Source organism: Typopeltis vanoorti, chromosome 9 (genome assembly GCF_054136105.1).
Source record: "Typopeltis vanoorti isolate ZY-2024b chromosome 9, IOZ_Tvanoo_1.0, whole genome shotgun sequence".
NCBI classification, from domain to species: domain Eukaryota; kingdom Metazoa; phylum Arthropoda; class Arachnida; order Uropygi; family Thelyphonidae; genus Typopeltis; species Typopeltis vanoorti.
In genome coordinates, this window is record NC_143557.1 from 46,230,687 (window position 1) to 46,251,801 (window position 21,115).

The window sequence follows — 21,115 nt, forward strand, 5'->3', positions numbered from 1 at the left end:
TACACTGTTTAGAGGGATGAAAGAAAAAAAAAAAAAAAAAAAAAAAAACTCATGTTTCTGGAAAAATCGGTTATCCCTATATGAGACTAGCTAACTCAACTTCTATCAAAAAAACTTTAGAAAAGTTCTTTTCATCATGGACAGGACTGAAACCCCATGATTTCCAACCTACTTAGCTATAGAGGCTGTGTAAACAAACTTGTAGATTCGAACACAAATGTATTACAGATTATTAAAACTAAAATTAGATAAAAATACACTGCTTGAAAAGAAGTCAGCAGCCACCCCATGGGAAAGGTGCGTCATTACACCCCATGTAACAAGTCACACATGTTTGTAGCTGGTATATATTGGAGGAATATGATGCTCCCAAGTCAGTACAACTGTGTCCGGGTGAAATGGATGTGAGAAGAGAAATGACAGGGTTTGAAAGAGACATTGTAATAGAATGCCATGTTGCAGACATATCTGTTCAGCAAATTGTTGACAAACTGGACCATCCCAGGTCAACAATCAGTGATACTATGCTGAGATGGTGGAAGTGCAGTGAGTTAACTGCAAGTACTATCCACAGTGGTACACCCTACAGTCACGACTGTAGGGTGCTATGAAGGCTAATACGTACAAAACCACCATTTGTTGGTTGCCATGTTGAATGCAGGGTTTCAGATATTGTCTAGAGCATTAATCTGCATAAAATATTCAAAACCAAAGGCTCACAACATGGATTTCCATGGTAGGACTGCAATATACATTACTCAAACCAACATGCAGCATCATCTTCAATAGTGCAGAGAGCAAGTACAGGTATCCCTCGATTAATGCGGTTAATTAATCCCTCGATGTTACCGCATATATCAAAATCGCGTTAATCAAATCTAATAATCAATGGTAAAAATTACAATTCGTCCATGATCGATTACTGTATTAATAATTTGTTTTATATGGTACTCTTTTAGGAAAGATTAAAAATGGATTTAAAGTAAATGTTTAATAAATACTTGTACCTTACTTGTACATTATTTACTGCAATTTTTTTATCAAAAGAAGTTATCAAGAGTCGTTTGAACAGTTTCAGTTTTTTTCTTATCGGCATAAATTTTACAACAACAAGCAAGATGAATCTCCAGACCTCGACAAACAAGCAGAAAAACATAAAGAAAAAAACACTGCAAATATAGTACATGATGGTAAGTGGATATTGAATCAAACATTATTTCATAGCCAAATATAGAAACTACAAGAGTTTCATGCCGAATATATAGAAACTAAAAGTTTTGGCAGATGCAAGCATAAGCAACCTTATGGGCAACTCGTAGTAAAGGTGGAGTAAGCTCCAGATCACTTTCCTTAGTATTTTCCATAATGTAAAGCACATTTCCTAGAGGACATGTATGATAAATAAGCCTTTGGCTCTCTATTTCAGTAATACATGATGGTTTATTTATTTTCATTTACAATCTAGAAATTATTGAACAAGAAATAAATAAAAAAAAAACTAAACCATACTATACTGACATCGGAGGTCATGGTATCACTCAGATACAATTTACTGTCAAATATCACAAACCTTTACATAACGTGTTAAACCAACCTGACAGCAAAAAAACTGCAGAATATCACTCATAACATATGAATGCATAGCTACTCATGACCTCCAAGCTATATACTGAATTGTGTAAGAATATTTATATTAAACATTTTGCATGTATTTGTCAGATCAGCTGAGAGCTCCGCAGGGTTAAAGGCATGTTAATCAAAATTCTTGCCACATATATCAAGGGATTGCTGCAATTAATTTCACCATGTTAATCAAATCCCATGTTAAGCAAAACCGCGTTAAGCAAGGGATACCTGTATAGTGGGATTTAAAAGATTGGAAAGCTGTGTTATGGAGCAACAAATCACACTACATTCCCTACCAAGCAGATGGACTGGTGGATGCCTGGTGAGCATCACTTACCAGCGTGCAAAACCCCAACTATGAAATTCAGAGGTGGCAGTGTGATGGTATGGTCCTGTTTTTCCTGGTTTGGTCTTGGACCTCTGTTTGTGGTGCCACACTGAACTCCAAGAGGCATCTGAACATTTTGGCAATGTAATGCTTCCTGCTTTGTAGCATTTTTAAGGAACTGACCACTGTCTCTTTTGGCAAAATGTGTGGGATAAATTAGAGCATCAAGTAAGGTCAAGAGATATCTGTCCTGAACATTCCAGGATTTCATTAAATGCCTACAGGAAGAACAGTTCTAAATTCCCATTGATCATCATCATACACTTGTGGAAAGCATGTCGCGTAGGATTATTGCAATCATTGCAGCAAAAGCAGGTCCTACATCTTATTAAGGTGGGCAACATGGTTGATTGTTCCTTACACTGTGGTGTCCGTTGACACCTTATACTTAGTGGAAAAGTATACTGCCATTTGCTACTACTGTGGTGCCTGGGTTTTCTGTACTTTATTAGGTGTTCATTCTTTGCATACACCTGTCTCATAAGGATCAGCCAATGCTTTCAATACATGAATATTTTTGATAGCACAGAGCACGATGTTAAAGTTAAAACACGAGCCATCATGTTATAAATGCAGGTATAATTCTTCTTTAATGTCAAGAATTTTGATTGGCAGAAGTATTTTTACAAAATTGATAAATACATAGATTAACTTAAACCCTGAAATCAAATATTCTATTGCCAGTTATTCTATAATGATTGAAATAATAAATATTTTATGTTACTTTACCTTACGTAATGCAGCAACATAGTCATTATATTGTAGACTAAAAGCTGAAAATTCACTCAAACTCAAAGGAAAATGCTGAGATGCCAAATTATTCAGAGAAATCCTATTTATAATAAAAACAATGTTTGAAAATTAAAATTTAAAAGTAAAATACAAAACATAAGAATGAAAATGATAAAATACTGTATAAAATTCAGAAAAAAAATAAAAAAAAGAGCAAATGAAAATTAAATTCAGCATAGCATGTTTTGTGAAAAAAATAAAAAGTGTTACAGCTAATACCATGTGCTAAGTTTAGTCTCGGAGAAAGGTCAATGAAAGTTCTCTCCAACCATTCTACTCTTTCTAATGTTACATCTCATATGTTTGAAAGAGTCAGTACCTCATATAACTGAAGATACAGCAGTAAAGTAGTTCCACACATAGGGTACAAAGATGGCACAAATAAATCAATCAGATAATAATGCATTAGGAGATGTCCTCACAAGTCATAGTTAATAATCATGCCACCACTTATTCTGCCAGGTCGTGAATGCAAAAAGTCTGGGTACACTGACCTGCAGAGAGGCACTGTTCAGGCAATTGCATCGACAGGTAGACTGGATGCTCCCTGTGTAGAAGATTCATTTCTATAGCCATTCATCTCAATACTGCATGCTCTTGCTACATAATTAAATTCTGACAAAATCAATGACAGCGAGATAAAAAAAATCTAAATAAAAAAAAAACAATGCCAATAATCACCAATTATGAAAAAACAAAAAGATACAGCAGTAAAATATGTAAAAGCACACACACACACACACACACAGAGGCACAAAAAAATTCCACATCCAACTTCACCAACATTCATGGTCTTAATATGAATGTAAATAATGTACACCAGTCCCACCTAAAACCTGACTCACGCTATTCTTCATAGAATTTCAAATAGCATCCTCAACATGTACTGTCCCGTAAACCATTTAACTAGTAGACATAACAAACTATGGAAAAGACCAGGCCTAAGTCCCATAGAATTACTACTATTGCTCACTACTGCAAATGGTAAAAGTCAAAAATTGCAAACTGAATTTCCTAGAATTGCAACACAATCCATGGCTGGATTGCATTTACTGTACACATATCCACATGCTTTAAACTTTATCTACCAGAAGAGCAACATGTAATACATAAATATCATGGCAACATATGTGAAAGGTGGCCACCATATGTGAGAGGGTATCTCTGCATAATATTTACACTGCTCAGCTGCTGAAGACAATCAGATCAAAGCTGTCGAGAATAATGCTTTGGAAAGTGCTGCATGAATTTTTTAACAGCCATCAAAAAAAAAAAAAAAAAAAAAAATCAAAATTTTCATTTTAGACTTTTTGTATTAGAAGGAGCTAAATCAATTTTATATGTCACTGCTACTTGAAAAAACAAAGGCTAATAAACACCCAATATTTTATAACCAAGATAACACGATCTTCTAAGAGAAGAATGAAAAATTCAGGAACAAAACTGCAGCTTAGGCACATAAAGGAAATGGCAAGAATTGCCTAAAGTACACACAAAACACAAAAAAGTACAAATTAAAATAATAATGGGAGACATAAGAAAGACAAGAAGAAACTTAGATTATGAAATTATAAATATGAAAATGCAGAAAGAATGTTTAACTTTTGGAATTGGATGATAAATTAATGTTGCTTACCTGAAATATCCATAATGAAATAAATGTGTGTGTGGTTTGTACCATTAAAATCAAAAATAACCTGAAAAATTAGGCAGTAAGTCAACCTTATAATAAGAACCTTTAATTACAAAAAAAAAAAAAAGAAATGAACAGGGATGAACGAAAAAGGGATGCATTAGTCAGCCTAAGAGAAGAGGAAAGCGACTGAGCTGATGTGAATATGTAAGCTTCCAAATACAGGACAGAGATCTAAAGATGAACAGCTGGCTTAAGTTGATACTGTTCTAATAAAACTGCCAATTCAAGAAATGTGGAATAATGTACAATATTTCTTTAATTCAAAGTTTAATTAAAATTTATAGTTTGTGCGGGTATTCACAAATATGAATATTTGTGAGTACCCAAGAAATTTGTGTTTATTCTTTATCCATAAGGTAAAAATATCTGAACTGTTGTTTGTTGATAACTACACTGAATAATTTTCCTTTCTTATGAAAATAAAGTATCCCAGACATAGAATTTTGTATGATAGAATTTTGATATAAAAGAATGTTTCACCTTTGAAATTTCAACATCACAGTAAATTTAAATAAACACAAAAGTTATTGCAGTTAAAATGAAAAACAAACTTTTTTAAAAAAATTCCTCATAAAATTAAACTCAAGAAATTTTGCAAAAGGGAATGTCTTCCACATTCAGCCACTTCACCAGCATTCATGGTGTAAATACCAACCTAAACAATGTGCACAATCACATGCAGATAGCTAGGCCTGGTCTGTTTTTGCCCAGGTCCCAGATCTCTGCCACTATGGCCAAGGCCTATCTTGGTGGTCTGCACTGCATCCTGAATAATTACTTCCACTATGGTAGCAGTGCTCAGGGTTTTTTACAATTCTACTTACAAAGATAGAAAAGAAGGCACAAGTATTTGATACAAGCAGTGACCTAAAGCAAACCATTCATATCGATATCGGAATTTCTGACAATCTTCTCCAATAACATAACACTTTGGATCTTTTCTTTACCACTTCTCCTTCCAGGGTGAATGCTCTTCTTGGTAATTAATTACAATCTCATCTGGGTTTCATCTCTGGTGGTTTAATGCTTTCCTCTTTGGCACTTCAACAGTGACAAGTGGGAAGATCATCCTCAAGAATGTTGCTCCTCCTTTCTGTAGCTAGACTGCCAATTTCATTCTCCAGATCCAGATAACTGTCATGATTATATTATAAAAATTATCCAAGTTGGAACAAGGCCTTCATTCTCCACTCTAATCAAAAAATGCCCATCCTATACACAAGCAATAATTTTACAAGAGGTGCACCAGAGTAGTCTAAGAAAAGCAAAACAATGCATCATGAGTGCTAATTTAAATCAGTACCACCAGTCAAAATCACAGCCTACGATGAAGCCGGCAATTCTTTTATGGATATCAATAACAGAGCTAGGTCTGACTTTGAAAGGACTAAAAAGCAGTAGTGCATGTTGAAAGTTTTTCCACTTGGTTATACTATGAATTAAAGATACCAAGAAATTATATTCTTGGTTTAATCATTTATCCAAGTGTAAGCAAACAAAGTTTACAAGTGAAGTAACTTCACGACTGGGCAACTCGTATAAAAAGGATAATGACCTCAGTTCATTTGCCTTAGTATCCCAACATGTCTTGGTTCAGATGTTCAAGAAGAAAGTGGAGAGAGACAGCCATTTTAAACCTAATTTAATTTGGTGAGTCAACTGGAAGATGAAAAGGATTGGAATGTAGTAAGACAGGAAAAAGTTGTTTTCAAAAAGGTCTATAGGTGGAACTATAAGGTGGGTGATTATAAGATCTGTAGTCAACTAGCATCAATACATTGAGCTGATGAATTGTGCAGAAAAAATGTTGACAGTGAATTGGAAATGATAAAGCAGCATCTAACACAAGCAATGCATAACTGCATACCAAGAGTTAAGCGAATAAATAGAATAGGAGTGAGATGGATGGACTGAAATCAAGAAAGCACTGTGGCAAAAGAAGAGAACAATTTGTGATGAACAGATGCATGAAGAATATAAACTAAAGGCCAGAAAAGTGACAAGCATGGTTGAAAAAGTAGAATATGATAAGAGGTTGGCCAGTCAGGTCAAAGCTAATCCAAGGGAATTGTTCTGCTATGTGGCAAGTATGATAAAAAAATAATTATGGCAGGCTGACACTGGTGGATAGTTATGATAGCAGAGTAACCATAGAAAATGATATAGTGAAATTATTTAACGAACTCAGTGTATATCACAGTGGTGTAAATGGTGCTATGTAGAAAATAATGTAGAAAAGAGAGGGAAGGATTAGGAGAATTAAAGATGAAATTAGAGGTGTAATAAGTGTTGCTCAGGTTAGATGTTACTAAGGCAGTGGGAATGGATCACATATCACCATGTATTTTTTAAAGAATATGCAAGAGGGTTATTATTATTATTACTTATTATATCTTCGTGGAGTCTGGAGACTCACTGCAGTAGACCATGGGTCGCCAAACTTCTTTGACTGCCGACCCATTCAAGAGTTTATTGACTGTTTATCGACCCCTCTATTTTACTATTACGTAATTTTTAGCTTGTATTATAATAATTATAATACAAGCAAAAAAGACGCTTATGTGAGTTTTTACATTGTTTATTTTATAGTTACAGTGTTTATTGTATGTATAATATAGTATATATTATTATATTACTATTACTACTACTATCACTAGTAATATCACTGGTATTACTAGTGATATTAATAAACTACTGGTATTAATATCACTGGTATTACTACCAGTGGCTGCTCAACTCTTCAACATAGAGAAGTTTAGTTTGTGAATGAATAACGATTGAATTATAATATGTATGTTGATGAATTTTAGAACATTAACGCTCACTTGTATGTCGATGCACAAAAATGAGACTGGGATCGAATACTTGTATCAGTAAATAAGAACCACGCACGTGTTGCAATCTCGCTCCCACTGCGCCGGCCAGCAGGAACCACCGACATCCGTTTATTGGTAAATACATCATTCTGGTCTACTTGATTGGCCTCCGTAACTATTTTCATGACCTTGCTCTATCTTACAAGTTCTATTCATGTCACTGTTCCCACGATTCACTCTTAATTGTGTTGTTGTCATTCAGGATGGAGGTAATCCAAATTAACCAAATTAAATATTACTCGTACAATGATGTCTTATATTTTTCTATTGACCCCCAATCGACCCCGAATCGACACCTGGGGGTCGATATCGACCACTTTGGCGATCAATGCAGTACACCCAAATCAACCATCACACTCACAAAACCCATCACACCTGTTCTTGAATCCATTCACCATCAGGGAACTCACAACCAATTCTGGTAATCCATTCCACTCACTCTCCACTCTCCATGCAAAAAAATCTGGTCTGCAAACCCCTACCAACTACACTCTTACACAACTTCCATGGATAGCCCATAATTTTTTGACTGTCGTATATTGAAAAATTTCGCTCGCATCAATTTTATAAAACACCTTTAATATCTTAATAGTTTATATCATATCCCCATGTTTTCCACCTATTAACTAAACTTTGTAACCCACAAACCTTCAACCCATCCTCATAGGGATTATTGCACAGACCTGTCACAACCTTGGTCACTCACCTCTGAATCTTTTCGCCCACCTCCTGGTTACCAAGAAACCCAGGTGACTAAATCTGTGCAGTAGATTTAGTCACCTGGGTTTTTATCCCTCTTTATATGGTAATATAAAGATGGATAATAACTTCCTTATCTTTACTTGGTAGTATGTTTTTCAACATCAAGTAATTCATTCAGCTATTAAACCAACTTTTGCAATATGCCCTCATCTTTAAAAGTCATCCTGATGGATGACTTAAATAAATCACCTTTATCAACAATTGCTCTCCCGAGTATTGCATTATCAGCCAAAAACTGAATACCACTCCTTAAATCTTTCTCTAGGTCATTGATATACAAATTAAAGAGTAGTGGCCCTAGTACAGAACCTGAGGTACTCCACTAGTCACAACCATTCTCCTAGACTCCACTTCACCAATATACTACTCTCTGGTGTCTATCCATTAGCTTTCCCCCATCCATGCTACTAGACTCATATCCAATCCCATTTGCTCCAGTTTGTATAATAGTTTTCCATGTGGTATTCTGTCAAATGCCTTGGCAAAGCCAAGTAGTATCACGGTGTAGCCATTACCTTTATCCAATTCTGCTATCACTTTATTATAAAATGTGAATAAGTTACTAAGACAGGACATACCTTTTACAAAGCCATGCTGCCAACTATCGAGTATCGCATCCCTATACACTGTTGTATTTTACCTTTCACCAATTTTCCAATACTTTAACAATTACTCCCAATATATTAATTGGTCTGTAGTTAGCTACCTATGTCTTGGAACCAACTTTATGTAATGGTACTATCTTACCCTCTTTCCCTCTCCCTTGGAACCCTGCCAGAGCTATGACTTAGATTCAACAATTTTGTCAGAAGCAATGTCAATTCTCTTGCACATTCACATAGTACACTGGCTTGCTATCCAGTCCCACTGCTGTGTTCACATTCACATTTTTTAATATGTCGAACGTCTCCTGTTCATCTACCTCAATGTCAATAGGCATCTCTGTAATATCATCTGGATGATACACTTTTGCAATAATGATCACCCAGCAACTTAACTATTTCTTTTAACTCAGTCACCATCCTATCATGAGCATACTAGTCTGGCAAGTTTGCCTAGTGGCTATGCGCTTCGCAACCATATGCCTGGGGAAGGAGTGTCCTAAGTTCGATTCCCATCGATGACATGAGGAGCTCAAGGATCTTCCTCAGTCTTAGCCAAGTTAGCCGGTCCTGGAGAGCAGAGTCTCCTCCCCCCCCCCTAATTTATCTGGAGTATTATCATCCCGCAAGCAGGCAAACCGGCCCAGTGAACACACAGGATACAGTCATAGGATATAGTATGGCAAGGAAGGCAATGGGGAAACCACCTTGCTCATAGTCATTTCCCTAGATGGTGGCATGTACATAGATGCCCCTAAACAGCTGAAAAACTATAACCACAACAACCATACTAGTCGCCCTTCTTGCTTGCACTTTGTACTGCTCATGAGTATGTTGATCACTTTTTTCTTTATATTTCCTCCAAAATGTTTTATTTTTTTTTGCAGCTCTTGCTTGGTTTATCTTCCTGACCATGGGCATGCAGTCTGATACTGATTCTCTCAAGCAATCTCTGACCACCTGCTATGCACTAATGACATTCTTTCCTTGTAGCTTCTCAAGCCATGGCACTGCTCCAAGATAATTCCGGAGTCTCTCATAATCTCCAGCCTTATAATTTAATGTAAACCCCTTCTTGATAGAGAACTCTACATTTGGCGACTTCTCAGAACAAGACCATATGGTCACTCTTCTCAATTGGAGGCAGAGTATCTACCTTGGTTATGGATACATCTTCTGATGCTATTATCAGATCCAACACACCTAAAATCCCTTGTCTCCTCTATAACAAGCTGTTTCATGTAATTATCCCTTAGTGGGTAACCATTGGAGAAAATAAATGCTTACGTTCTCCAACAATTTCCCACAGACACAGCTGACAAGTGTCACAGATAACTATATCATTTGTGTTAGACATATAAACATTTTTATAGACCACTGAAGAATGAAATCAAAATTCTAAGTAAAGCGTTTAATTTTACTACTGCTCCCATAAAAATGCTGCACACACACAGATAATGGCAAACATTGACTTGACCAAAAAAACTTCCAGAAGTTAAAGTAAATGTCATTAGGATAGAAGCTGCTGCCTTATTTCTTTTGTAATGATTTATTCATTCATTTCTGTCATTGAAAAATAAAATGCAAAGAAGCCACTGGATTACAGGTTTTGCAAAACTAAATAGTTTTATTTTTTGTCTTAGTATGTACTAATAATGCTGATTAACATTCACTACCACTTATAGTGGCCAAAATTGTGGAAACTTTTGGAAAAAGTGTATTTCTGAGGTTTGATGGCTCATAACACTACTATTTTTCGAGTAATAAAATTATATATCAATGGAAAGATAATTTAATCAAGAATGTAATGCAATAACTTTTATGAAGGATTTTTTATTAGAACGGCAGTTATAAAGAAGAAAAGTGAAACACACAGAAAAAATGAGATATACAAAAATTCTCACAATGTGAGTTAATACTTAGTTGGGTAACCTTTACTGTTAATTACAGCCTTACAATGCCTTCCCATGGAGTGAACCAAGTTTTTTAGTTCTGCAGCTGTTATAGTGTGAAACCAAGATTGAATTATTGCTTCTATTAATTGGGTTTTATTGGTGGGTTGCTTCTGACTAACAAGTTTCTTTAGTCGGCTCCATAGATTTTCAATTGGGTTAAGGTCTGGACTATTATCAGACCATTCCAGCAGTGAAATATGATTATCTTGAAACCACTTTTTGCACACAGCAGAAACATGACATGGAGCTGAATCCTGGTGAAATATAAATGCTTCATTATCTTGGAAAAGATCATGTGCGGAAGGCTTCAGTTTCGGCTCAAGTATTTCATTTACATATTTTTGGACATTTATGTTCCCATTAATCACGGAAATTCTGCCCACACCTTTTGATGTCATACAACCCCAGATCATAACACTAAGTGGGTGTTTCAAGGCAGGTGTAATGCAATCAGGATGCAAATCTTATCTGATTCTTCTCTTTATGTATTTTATGCCATCACTACCAAACAGGGAGATTTTGGTCTCTTCACTCCAAATAACACTGTCCCATTGTTCTGCTGTCAAGTTAAGGGTTTTAGCCCAGTGTAATCTTTTCAACCTTTGTTTGAGAGATAAAAATGGCTTTTTTTGTGGAATTCTAGCATTTAAACCAAATTCCTGTAGTCTGCACTGAACAGTCCTTGCACTCAACTTTTCATTGAATATAGATATTCTATGAAAAACTTTTCATAGAATATAGATAATTGAACAAACTTTGTTGCATTACATTCTTGATTAAATTATCTTTCAATTGATATATAATTTTATGGTATTACACCAATTTTAATTTGAGTCGTGGGTCTGGGTTAGTCCCGAGGGGGTGGAAAGAGGGGGAAAATAGTTTCACGGCATAAAGGTGGTTCCAAGGCTGCTGTTGTAAATACCGACCGATTAGCATATCAGGAATCATTGTCAAGGTCTTAGAGAAATTAGTCAAGGAAAGAATACAGGATTGGATAGATGAAAATGGGATATTGTATGGGGGACAACATGGCTTTGTGAAGGGTAAAGTAACATGCCTCAGTAACTTGCTCACGTTTTATAACACAGTGACGGCTGAACTGGATAAGGGTAATGGGTTTACAGTGATTCTACTGGACCTTGCCAAGGCGTTTGACAGGATACCACATGGAACCCTAATCAGTAAACTGGAGCAGATGGGGATGAATATAGGGTTGGTGAGATGAACAGGAAGGTGGTTGATGGAGAGATACCAGAGAGTGGTTTATTCAGGAGTGGAGTCTAAAAGACAGCTTGTAACTAGTGGTGTGCTCCAGGCCTCTGTTCTTGGACCACTGCTTTTCAATTTGTTCATCAATGATACAAGTAAGGATCTGAGAGGAAGTGTTCACTTGTTTGCTGATGATGCAAAGTTGGATAGAGCAATTGTGAGTGCACGGGATGTCAAAATTTTACAGGATGATTTGGATAGTTTGGAGAACTGGGCTAGGAAAAATGGATGTCAACTTAATGTGGCAAAGTGTAAGGTTATGCACTTTGGGGTGAAAAGAATAGCAGCAGTATATCACATTGGTGGAACCGTACTCCAGGAGAATGATGAGGCCAGGGATTTGGGAGTGTTGGTGGATAGGGAATTGAAGTTTAGGGGGCACATTGCAAAAGTGGCTAAATCAGCTCATCAAATCACTTGCCTTCTGAAAAATACTTTAACATGCAGAGACAAACAAATTGTTGTTCTGCTGTATCGAGCCTTGATAAGACCCCATCTGGACTACTGTGCCCAGTTATGGGCACCAGGATTTCTTCGTGATAGGAAGTGGAGAGGATCCAGAGACGAGTGACCAAGATGATAGCAGGTCTGTGGAATGAACCTTATGAGAATAGGTTGAAGATTTGTGGGTTACAGAAATTGGTCGATAGGCAGAAGAGGGGGTGATATGATTGAGACATTCAAATTACTGAAGGGTTTCTATAAGATTAATCCAGAAGATATTTTTGAAAATAGGACTGGTGGTGGGAGGACTAGGGGCCATGCATGGAAGCTGGGCAAGAATGTGGTTGACAAAGGTGTTAGAGCTAGGTTTTTTATTTGGAGAGTGGTGAATGAGTGGAATAAGCTGCCAGAGTCTGTTGTGGGTGCTACGACCGTGAATGAGTTCAAGGCAAGGTATGATAGATACTGTGTGAATGTCGAATAGTTGTTCTTGACATGATGTTAGGGCCTCCCTTGATGAGTCTGTCGACTCCTTGGAGTTGCCCGGAATAATAATAATAATAATAACTTCACATTGTATTGCGCCATCTCATCTTGTATACACCCAGATGATTTTCTTCTGTCACATAGGCACAGTTTCTCAATTCTTCTATCATCACTTGCTGTTGTGCACCTTTTCCTGCCTTTACCAGTCTGGTTTTGTAGTGAATGAGTCTCCTTATACCTCTTCAAAAATTTAGAAATTCCACCTTTGGTTAAGTTTCCACCAATTTTGCTTCTAATTTCTTCATAACTGTAGCCTTGTTCACTTAATAGTACTATTTTACATTGTTTTCTGGGTGACCAGTCAACTCTTTGTGCCATTTCTTTAATTTTATTATGTTTTACAAACTCACTAAATGAAAAAACACAAAAAAAAAAAAACAACCAACTTGATAGCAATCACATAACACACTGACAAATGTCCTCCTCTCAGCTCCAATACATGACATCAATAGCTGAATCCTACCGTGACCTTATTAGCTCATTGCCAAAACAAGATGACACCTGATTGGCTCTCTAAACACTCATGCTGATTGGCTACATTCAAATGAAGGAAAGCTACTTCATATCAACCTAAGCAAGTTGTGCTTCTTTTTTCTGGTTATCTGGCTATAACTTTTCATAGAATATAGATAATTGAACAAACTTTGTTGCATTACATTCTTGATTAAATTATCTTTCAATTGATATATAATTTTATGGTATTACACAAAAAAAAGTGGTGTTATGAGCCATCAAACCTCAAAAATATACTTTTTCCAAAAGGTTTCCACAATTTTGGCCACCAGTGTATAACTATAATAGTCCTTTCCCTTCTTAGACACAAGAAAACTTCAGAAAGAAAACGTCACCAAGAAAACTACCCATTTTTGAAGCAGATGATTACAGGAGATGAAAAATGCGGCTCTAGAGGTGCTCCCACTCTTTCCAGAAAAGTTCTAAAAGAACAGGTATTAACGAAGTGTTTGGATTTCGTATTTCTGACAGGGTTTCAGACACTGATTAGCGATATGTCTGAACTCCATGCAGTTGAAACATTTAAATTTGGGGCAGTTTCCACCCATATTCAGATGAACCACAATGCAGGCACTGCCTTTGTACTTTGGGATAGTTTACCATAACTTAGTTTGTACCAATATTGGCAAAATTTGGTATGGATATCTTCATATCCATCGTGAAGGTGACATCACCAGAAAATCAGTTTGGGTCTTTGCCTGATAAAACCTTTCAAATGTTACTGATTTTACCCCATTTTGAGAATGTCTGTATAAGAATTTCATTACTGTTATACTGTTCTCTATATATTCCATTGGAAATCTTTAAATTTTTACTGTTTCTACATGGCTCCCGACCATTACTGGAATAACTGTGCTGCCTTTCAAAGTAAAACCCTGTAATAGTTTGCCCCTATGTCCACATCTTTAACTACAATTAAATATTTCCCTCCACTGTAAGGGGTGAAAGAAATCCTATTAGCACAAACTATCTCTTTTAAAACCTTAGTCACTCGTCTTGCTTCTTCAGATCCTGGAATTTCAATTCCTAGAGTTCGTGCCCTTGGAAGAATTGATACCATTATCTTAGGTAGGGAAAAAGACTAAAATCTCAGCATTTAATTGTAAGAGAGAGTGGGAAAAAAAAACAGTTCAGTCATAAGACTGAGAATTACATAATCCCATGATATAGAATTATTTCTACACCACCAGCAAATCCTCTATTTGAGCTACTATAAAATAGCAGCCATGATACTGCCAAAAGAAATTAATCCTATAATGTAGATATTAACTCAACTACCAGAAATCTTCATATTTACTTTAAAAAAAAAAAAAGTGCTAGTCAGGGGGAAACCACCACTAGCACCAGTAAAATAAAATCAAAGTGAAAAAACAAAGTACTTATCTTGCCAAAAACTGAGATGTCATCATTGGGAGCCAGACACACAAGTGCTACCAAGGCTGAAGTAATGGAGAAGTCATATTTCCATATACAAGTAGCCGAAATTCACACCTTATTACTAAAATCGCAGTATTATTAGTAAAGTCACATCTTATTACTAAAATACTCTGGATTAGAGATAGATGTTGAAAATTGTTCCACTTGGTTATACTATAAATTAAAGATGCCAAGAAATTATATTCTTGGTTTAATCCTTTATCCAAGTGTAAGCCAACAAAGTTTGCTTGCTAAGTAACTTCACTTGTATGTTTGCATTTGTATACGGAAATATGACTTCTGCATTACTTCAACCCTGGTATCACTTCTGGGTCTGGTGCCCACTGATGAGACCTCAATAAAGGTTGAAACCAGTCTGGGTAGTGACCTTTCTTATAATGCATAGCATTATAGATCTCTGTAAGTATATGTGATCAGCAATATGAGATACTAAGACAATTGATGGGAAATCATTAGCCTCTATATACAAGTTGCCCAGTCATGAAGTTACTTTACAAGCAAACTTTGTTGGCTTACATTTGGATAAAGGATTAAACCAAGAATATAATTTCTTGGCATCTTTAATTTTTAGCAGAACAGATCCAGAAAGACTAATGCATTAGCTGCTGAATGGACAGATGAAAAGATCATGACTCAAAGAAAAGCCACGATTAATACAGTTATGGAGAATGCAATCAAAAACAAACTTAAGTCAAAAGATGAAGATCCTATATAACACAGCAGACAAGGATTAATCACCATCCATTACAAGCTTGAACTGCCCTAGGGCACAGGAGGTAAAATAAGAATTGATCATTTATGTTTCAATGGTAGAGACATACGTAAGGTCATTCAAGAACAACACCAGATGAGTCAAACCAGAATCTTCGTAGAATGTTTGTCACACTTCCAGATATTGTGTTCGAGTTTAACATGCCACTAATATGCAGATCACTCCAAGTTGATGGAAGTATTAAAAAAAGTGATTGAAACAAAGAAGACATATGAAATTTCAATTATTTTTTGAATTGGAAAAGAGAATAAGTAAACAAGTAACATTTTAAATAGTCATATGTGCTAAATCTCTACTTATGAAATATTGTAAAAAAAAATTTACTTACTGGAGTTCTTCAGTGCAAGTAGATGAAATATTTAGAAAAAATGGCAAAAGATCTAACACTGCACCCTACACATAAAATAAAATCAGAAATCAAACATGAAAACTAACTTTGTAATAATAATGTTTTTATCAAACTCATTTAACTACTTGCATACTAAAAGCTAGTAATAACTTAGATACCGAGGATCACCTCATCCAATTATGCCTTAAACTGATTCAATGTGTATATGTCTACATTCAAAACACGATCGGGCAATGCATTCTACTCACCTACCACTCTCTATGAAAGAACCCACTTCTCATTCCTCTGCTCACAACCCCTTTATACAGCTTCCAGAGATGACTTCTTGTTCTACTCCCCCTCTCACATTCTATAAAAATCTCCATGTTAACCTGATAAGAACTTTTGAACTAACTTACATGTTTCAATCTTATATGGCTCGATCATATTCACAAGACTTTGCAGTTTACATTCTTTCAATCTGTCTTCATACTGCACATTCCAAAGACCATTGACCGCATTTGTGAATCTTTTTTGGATCCTTTCTAACATAACTTCATCACTATAAAAACCTGGTGGCCAAATTTTTGCAGAATTATCCATATGAGACCTGATCAAGGCCTTATACAATGGCATCATAACCTCTTTATTTATGCATTTCAGGGTCCTATGCATCATTGCCATTATTCTACATGACATCTTCACAACTTGCGCAATGGTGCCTCTGAACATCCAATCACTCTCCACCACCACTCCCAGTTTCTCATCTTTAAAAGTTTCCAACCAGTGTATACTTTGCATCACATCATTGCTTACAAATTCCAAAACCTTACACTTTGCAACAGTGAACTGCCAGTTCTACTTACCTGCTCATTCATACAATCTATTTAAGTTCTCCTGTAAGGCCATAACATTTGCTTGTTTCTGCATTGCTCTTCCCAATTTTATATCATCTGCAAATAGTTGCATATCACCCAGTTAAACCTATTCCCCAATATCATTAATACACAAATTGAACAATTTGTATATTAATGATATACAAATTAATGGTTCCAAAACTGACCCTCTACAGCACACCACTAGTGACCTTCCTCTTTCGGAATCTGCACCTCTATATACAACTTTCTGATACCTATCTGACAGCCAGTCACCAATTCAATTCAAAAGTCTATTATTCAATCCCATCTATTTCAATTTATTTAACAGCTTGTCATGTGGCAGTCTATTAAAAGCTTTTGCAAAATCTAATGTATATGCATCTCCCTTGTCCAAGATATTTGCTCCCTTGTTATAGTACATAAGTAAGTCAGTAAAACATGATCTTCCTTTAACAAACCCAGGCTGACACCCACAGAGAATACTATCGCTATCAACTCATTTCTGTATACTAGTTCTTGCCAATCTCTCTCTCTCTCTCTCTGGTACCTTCATCATGAATCCAAATATACAGATATGAGGAAAGGTTGAGAAGATGCAATTTACAGTCTAGTGGATAGGAGGAAGAGGGTGATATGATAGAGACCTGCAAGTTAGTAAGGGGGTTATAATAGGATCATTGTTGGAGAGGAGCAAATGGTAGGCGATCAGGAGAGAACCAGAGGACATCTCTGGAAGCAGTACAAGGATTGTATGAGCAAGGAAGTTACAAGCAGATTTTTTGCATGGAGAGTTGTGAATGATTGGAATGCAATGCCTGATAGCGTGATGTCTCCAGCGAACTTGAATGCATTTAAGGCATGATATGAGGATCTGTGTATGAATGACAAAGCGACCTCTCAGGATGAGTCTCTTGTTGTTGTTGACCACCATCTGTACATTTTAAACAGCAAATTCAACTGTTTAAAATGCAACAATATACATATTTGTCGAGTCATAAAAAATGTCTAAATGTTGCCAGAGATATTTCAGCAAATTGTGGCAGTGTCAAAGGTGATTATTTGAAATACTTCTTAACCATAGTTTTCTGTAATAATTTTAAATAATTTTAGTATTAAATTATTTGCAGAAATAATGAAACTAGAATATTAAATTAACCTACTATAAAATGCAATCCAATAAGACTGGATTAAAAAGCGAGGAAAACAGTTTTGGCTAGGTTGTACAGTGATTTCACTCAACTGAACATATTCTTATAATCCCTGTAAAATATATGTTATAAGGATATGTTAAAACATGTCAAAAGATACTACAGACAAGGCTTTTGGGAAATAACAGTATGGATATGGCACTCAGCTGGTCATCTGATGTTATTCTTAGGGAAGGTTCTCTAAACTTGGAAACTGCTTAGCAGCAATTCTTATTCAGTTCAGGATAGAACATGCACAGATACCTTTGAAAAAATATTCTTTTTTGAAAGAGCTAGGACAGCATCATATTCATAGGTAAAGTCAGAAAATAATCACCAGAAAATACAGAATATGATGGAAAATTCAAAAACCATTTTCAGAAAGATTTAAGTTGCACAAGAAAGAGAAAAACCATTCCGTCATGAGGAATAACTGCTGATCAATTCTAAGGTTTAGAAGAGCAAACCTTAAGAATACCACAGAACAAACTGGTATACATGAAGTAAAAAGTCAAACCCTTTCTTTAAAGCTTAGCAGCCTATGTTTTCTTTTTATTCTGAACTTATCAGTTCAGAAAGGCTCACTTTATTCACATCCTACTTTTTTTTTGGTTATTTATAGTTTCTTATTTTCATCTTATTTTCACTAAGATAATTTTAGGATGCCTGCATATGGCACTGTCGTGTTATAGGTTTTGCAACCTATTATGTGTATATGTGATTGATTTAAAAATATCTTACTAAAAATGAAAAATATTATTGAAAAATATTCCATCTACTTCCTTTATCTGTTATAAAACTAAACAATAATGTAAGATTTGCAAGTTAACAGAGGATAATTTACCTTAAATCCAAGGGAAAAATTCCTTGTTAGGAGTCCAACATACAATGAGAACAGTGATGGCAAATATTCAGATTCTTCCTCTACTATCTGTAAAATATGTTATAAGGATATGTTTAAATATGTCAAAAGATACTATAAACAATTGAGAAGTAACAGTATGAACTAACAAATACTTCATAAATGCTAATCATGACATCATAAATTTCAGCAAATATGCACTTCACAAAGTATTCAACATGGCAACATATATTATTGAATGATAAAATGAAATCATTACCATCTCAATTATACAGTTTTTTTTCTCTCTTTTTTTTGTTATACAGTAGACATTGCTTATTGTGATCACTTTGGAGCAGTCGCTTGTCGATAACAATAACCGGCTGATAACATTAAGCAAAGGATATGAACATTTGCATAATTTATTTCAATTTATTGTTATGAACATTATTTAATTTAATTTATTGTTATAAACAATTTTTTAATAAGTAACAACATAAAATTTATTTTAAAAACTTATCTAGTGTTGTCTGTTGTGTGCTTGAATATAGTAGTTCATGAATAAATTGCTCATACTCAATGTCTTTCGAAGTTTGTAATTCTATGTTGCACACTGCAACGACATATTCATTGAGCTTCTTGCATATGGACATTGGTTGGAGGAGCTTATAAAATCTGTTCTTCTATACTTGTATTAGGTTCACTTTCTTCTACTAGTTTAAAGTTCTCATCAGAAGCTGCTTGACATATTTCCAACACTGTCATTGTAGCTACCACTTCAACATTATTATCAATATCCAACCAATTTTCAAATTCTTCTTTTGACATACCATCTGGAGTTTTATCAAAAATTTCATTTGTAAGATATTCAAATTCTTCAGAAGAAGGAGTTTCAGAGTTTGTTTTAATAAAATTCACCTTTTTGGAAGCAGGTTTTCAATAGTCTTCTCTGAGACTTGCTTCCATGAAATTGCTACCAAATGCAATGCACCAAGAAGGGAAATATTTTTTGTAATTGCACTTGTATCAGATTGGTCTTTTATATAATCAAGTTTAGCAATAATTCTCGCATGAACTTACCAGCGATAATAAGCTTTAAAAGCTCGTATGATGCCTTGGTCACATGGTTGAATTAACGATGTAGTGTTTGAAGGCAAGAAGATTACTTTGATGTTCTTTAACAATAAATTGTTTGTGTGTGCAGTGCAGTTGTCTACTAACAAGACAATTTTTCACTTTATTTTAAGATCCCATTTAATTAATAAATTGTTAAAAATGGCATTAGTCATCCAAGCATTTGCACTAGAACAGTAGTCAATAGGCAAAATTTTTGACACCTTTAAAATACTGAGAATTTTTACTTTTACCAATCACTAGGAGCTCTTGTTTCTTACCTTTCATATTAGCACAACAAAGAACTGTTATTCACTCTTTTGAAGATTTAAATCCTTTAGTACTTTCATTTTTAAACAAATAAGTATGCTCAGGCACTGCACAGAATAGAATCCTGTTTATCCTTTTCGTCTACATTTTAAATATCCTCAGGAGAATATTCAGCAATAATTTTTGGCCACACAGTCTCTCGCTTTTTCCACCTGTTAAACCATCCACCAGATACAGTAAAATTTTCTCTGCCCATCGTTTCTGAAAATTCTTCTGCTTTTTGATGCATCAAAGGCACATTAATTGAAGCATTCTTTTCAGGAATATTACTAAACCAAATTTTTAATGTAGATTCAACTTGAATATTCTTACCAGATTGGGCTCTCTTTCGATCCATGTTCTCATTAGCTTGATCTGTTTTTTAACATCTTACACAAGAGCGGTTATGAAATCTTTAAATGTACAGCTGCACTACGCTGACTAATTTTGGACAACTTATCATAGCACTCCAAAATTCTTTACTTTTCTTGAAAAGATACATCTTTATGTTTTTTTACTTGCTTCTGCCATAATGCTAAGGGCTGTTCTGACAAGCACTTAAAATCAAATTCACTTACTGAAAGAGAGCAAAAATAAACTCAAAAAAAAAAAAAAAAAATCCCAATTGGACTGTATTTGTATAAATACAGTCCAATTGGGATTTTTTTTTTCATTTGCATGGAAGATTTAAGTTTTACAGAAGATTAAGATTAAAAGAAGATTAACACAAAAGTCAGATTTCGACAAATTTTCTCCCAATTAACCCTTAAAGTTTTTA

At 35.2% G+C, this 21,115-nt stretch overlaps 1 protein-coding gene across 3 annotated transcripts in view; it reads right to left on the minus strand.

Moving 5' to 3' along the window:
• The window catches only part of LOC150103013 (DNA-dependent protein kinase catalytic subunit-like), an 847,149-nt gene that overhangs the window by 791,101 nt on the left and 34,933 nt on the right, over positions 1-21,115 (minus strand). For all 3 annotated transcript variants that reach the window (XM_090397444.1, XM_090397443.1, XM_090397442.1), the window contains exons 4-6: positions 18,919-19,005; positions 16,010-16,074; positions 2,744-2,846 (exon numbers count right to left, since the gene is read on the minus strand). In XM_090397444.1, the coding sequence (XP_090253570.1) occupies positions 2,744-2,846; positions 16,010-16,074; positions 18,919-19,005 (255 nt within the window). The remainder of the gene's footprint in view (positions 1-2,743; positions 2,847-16,009; positions 16,075-18,918; positions 19,006-21,115) is intronic.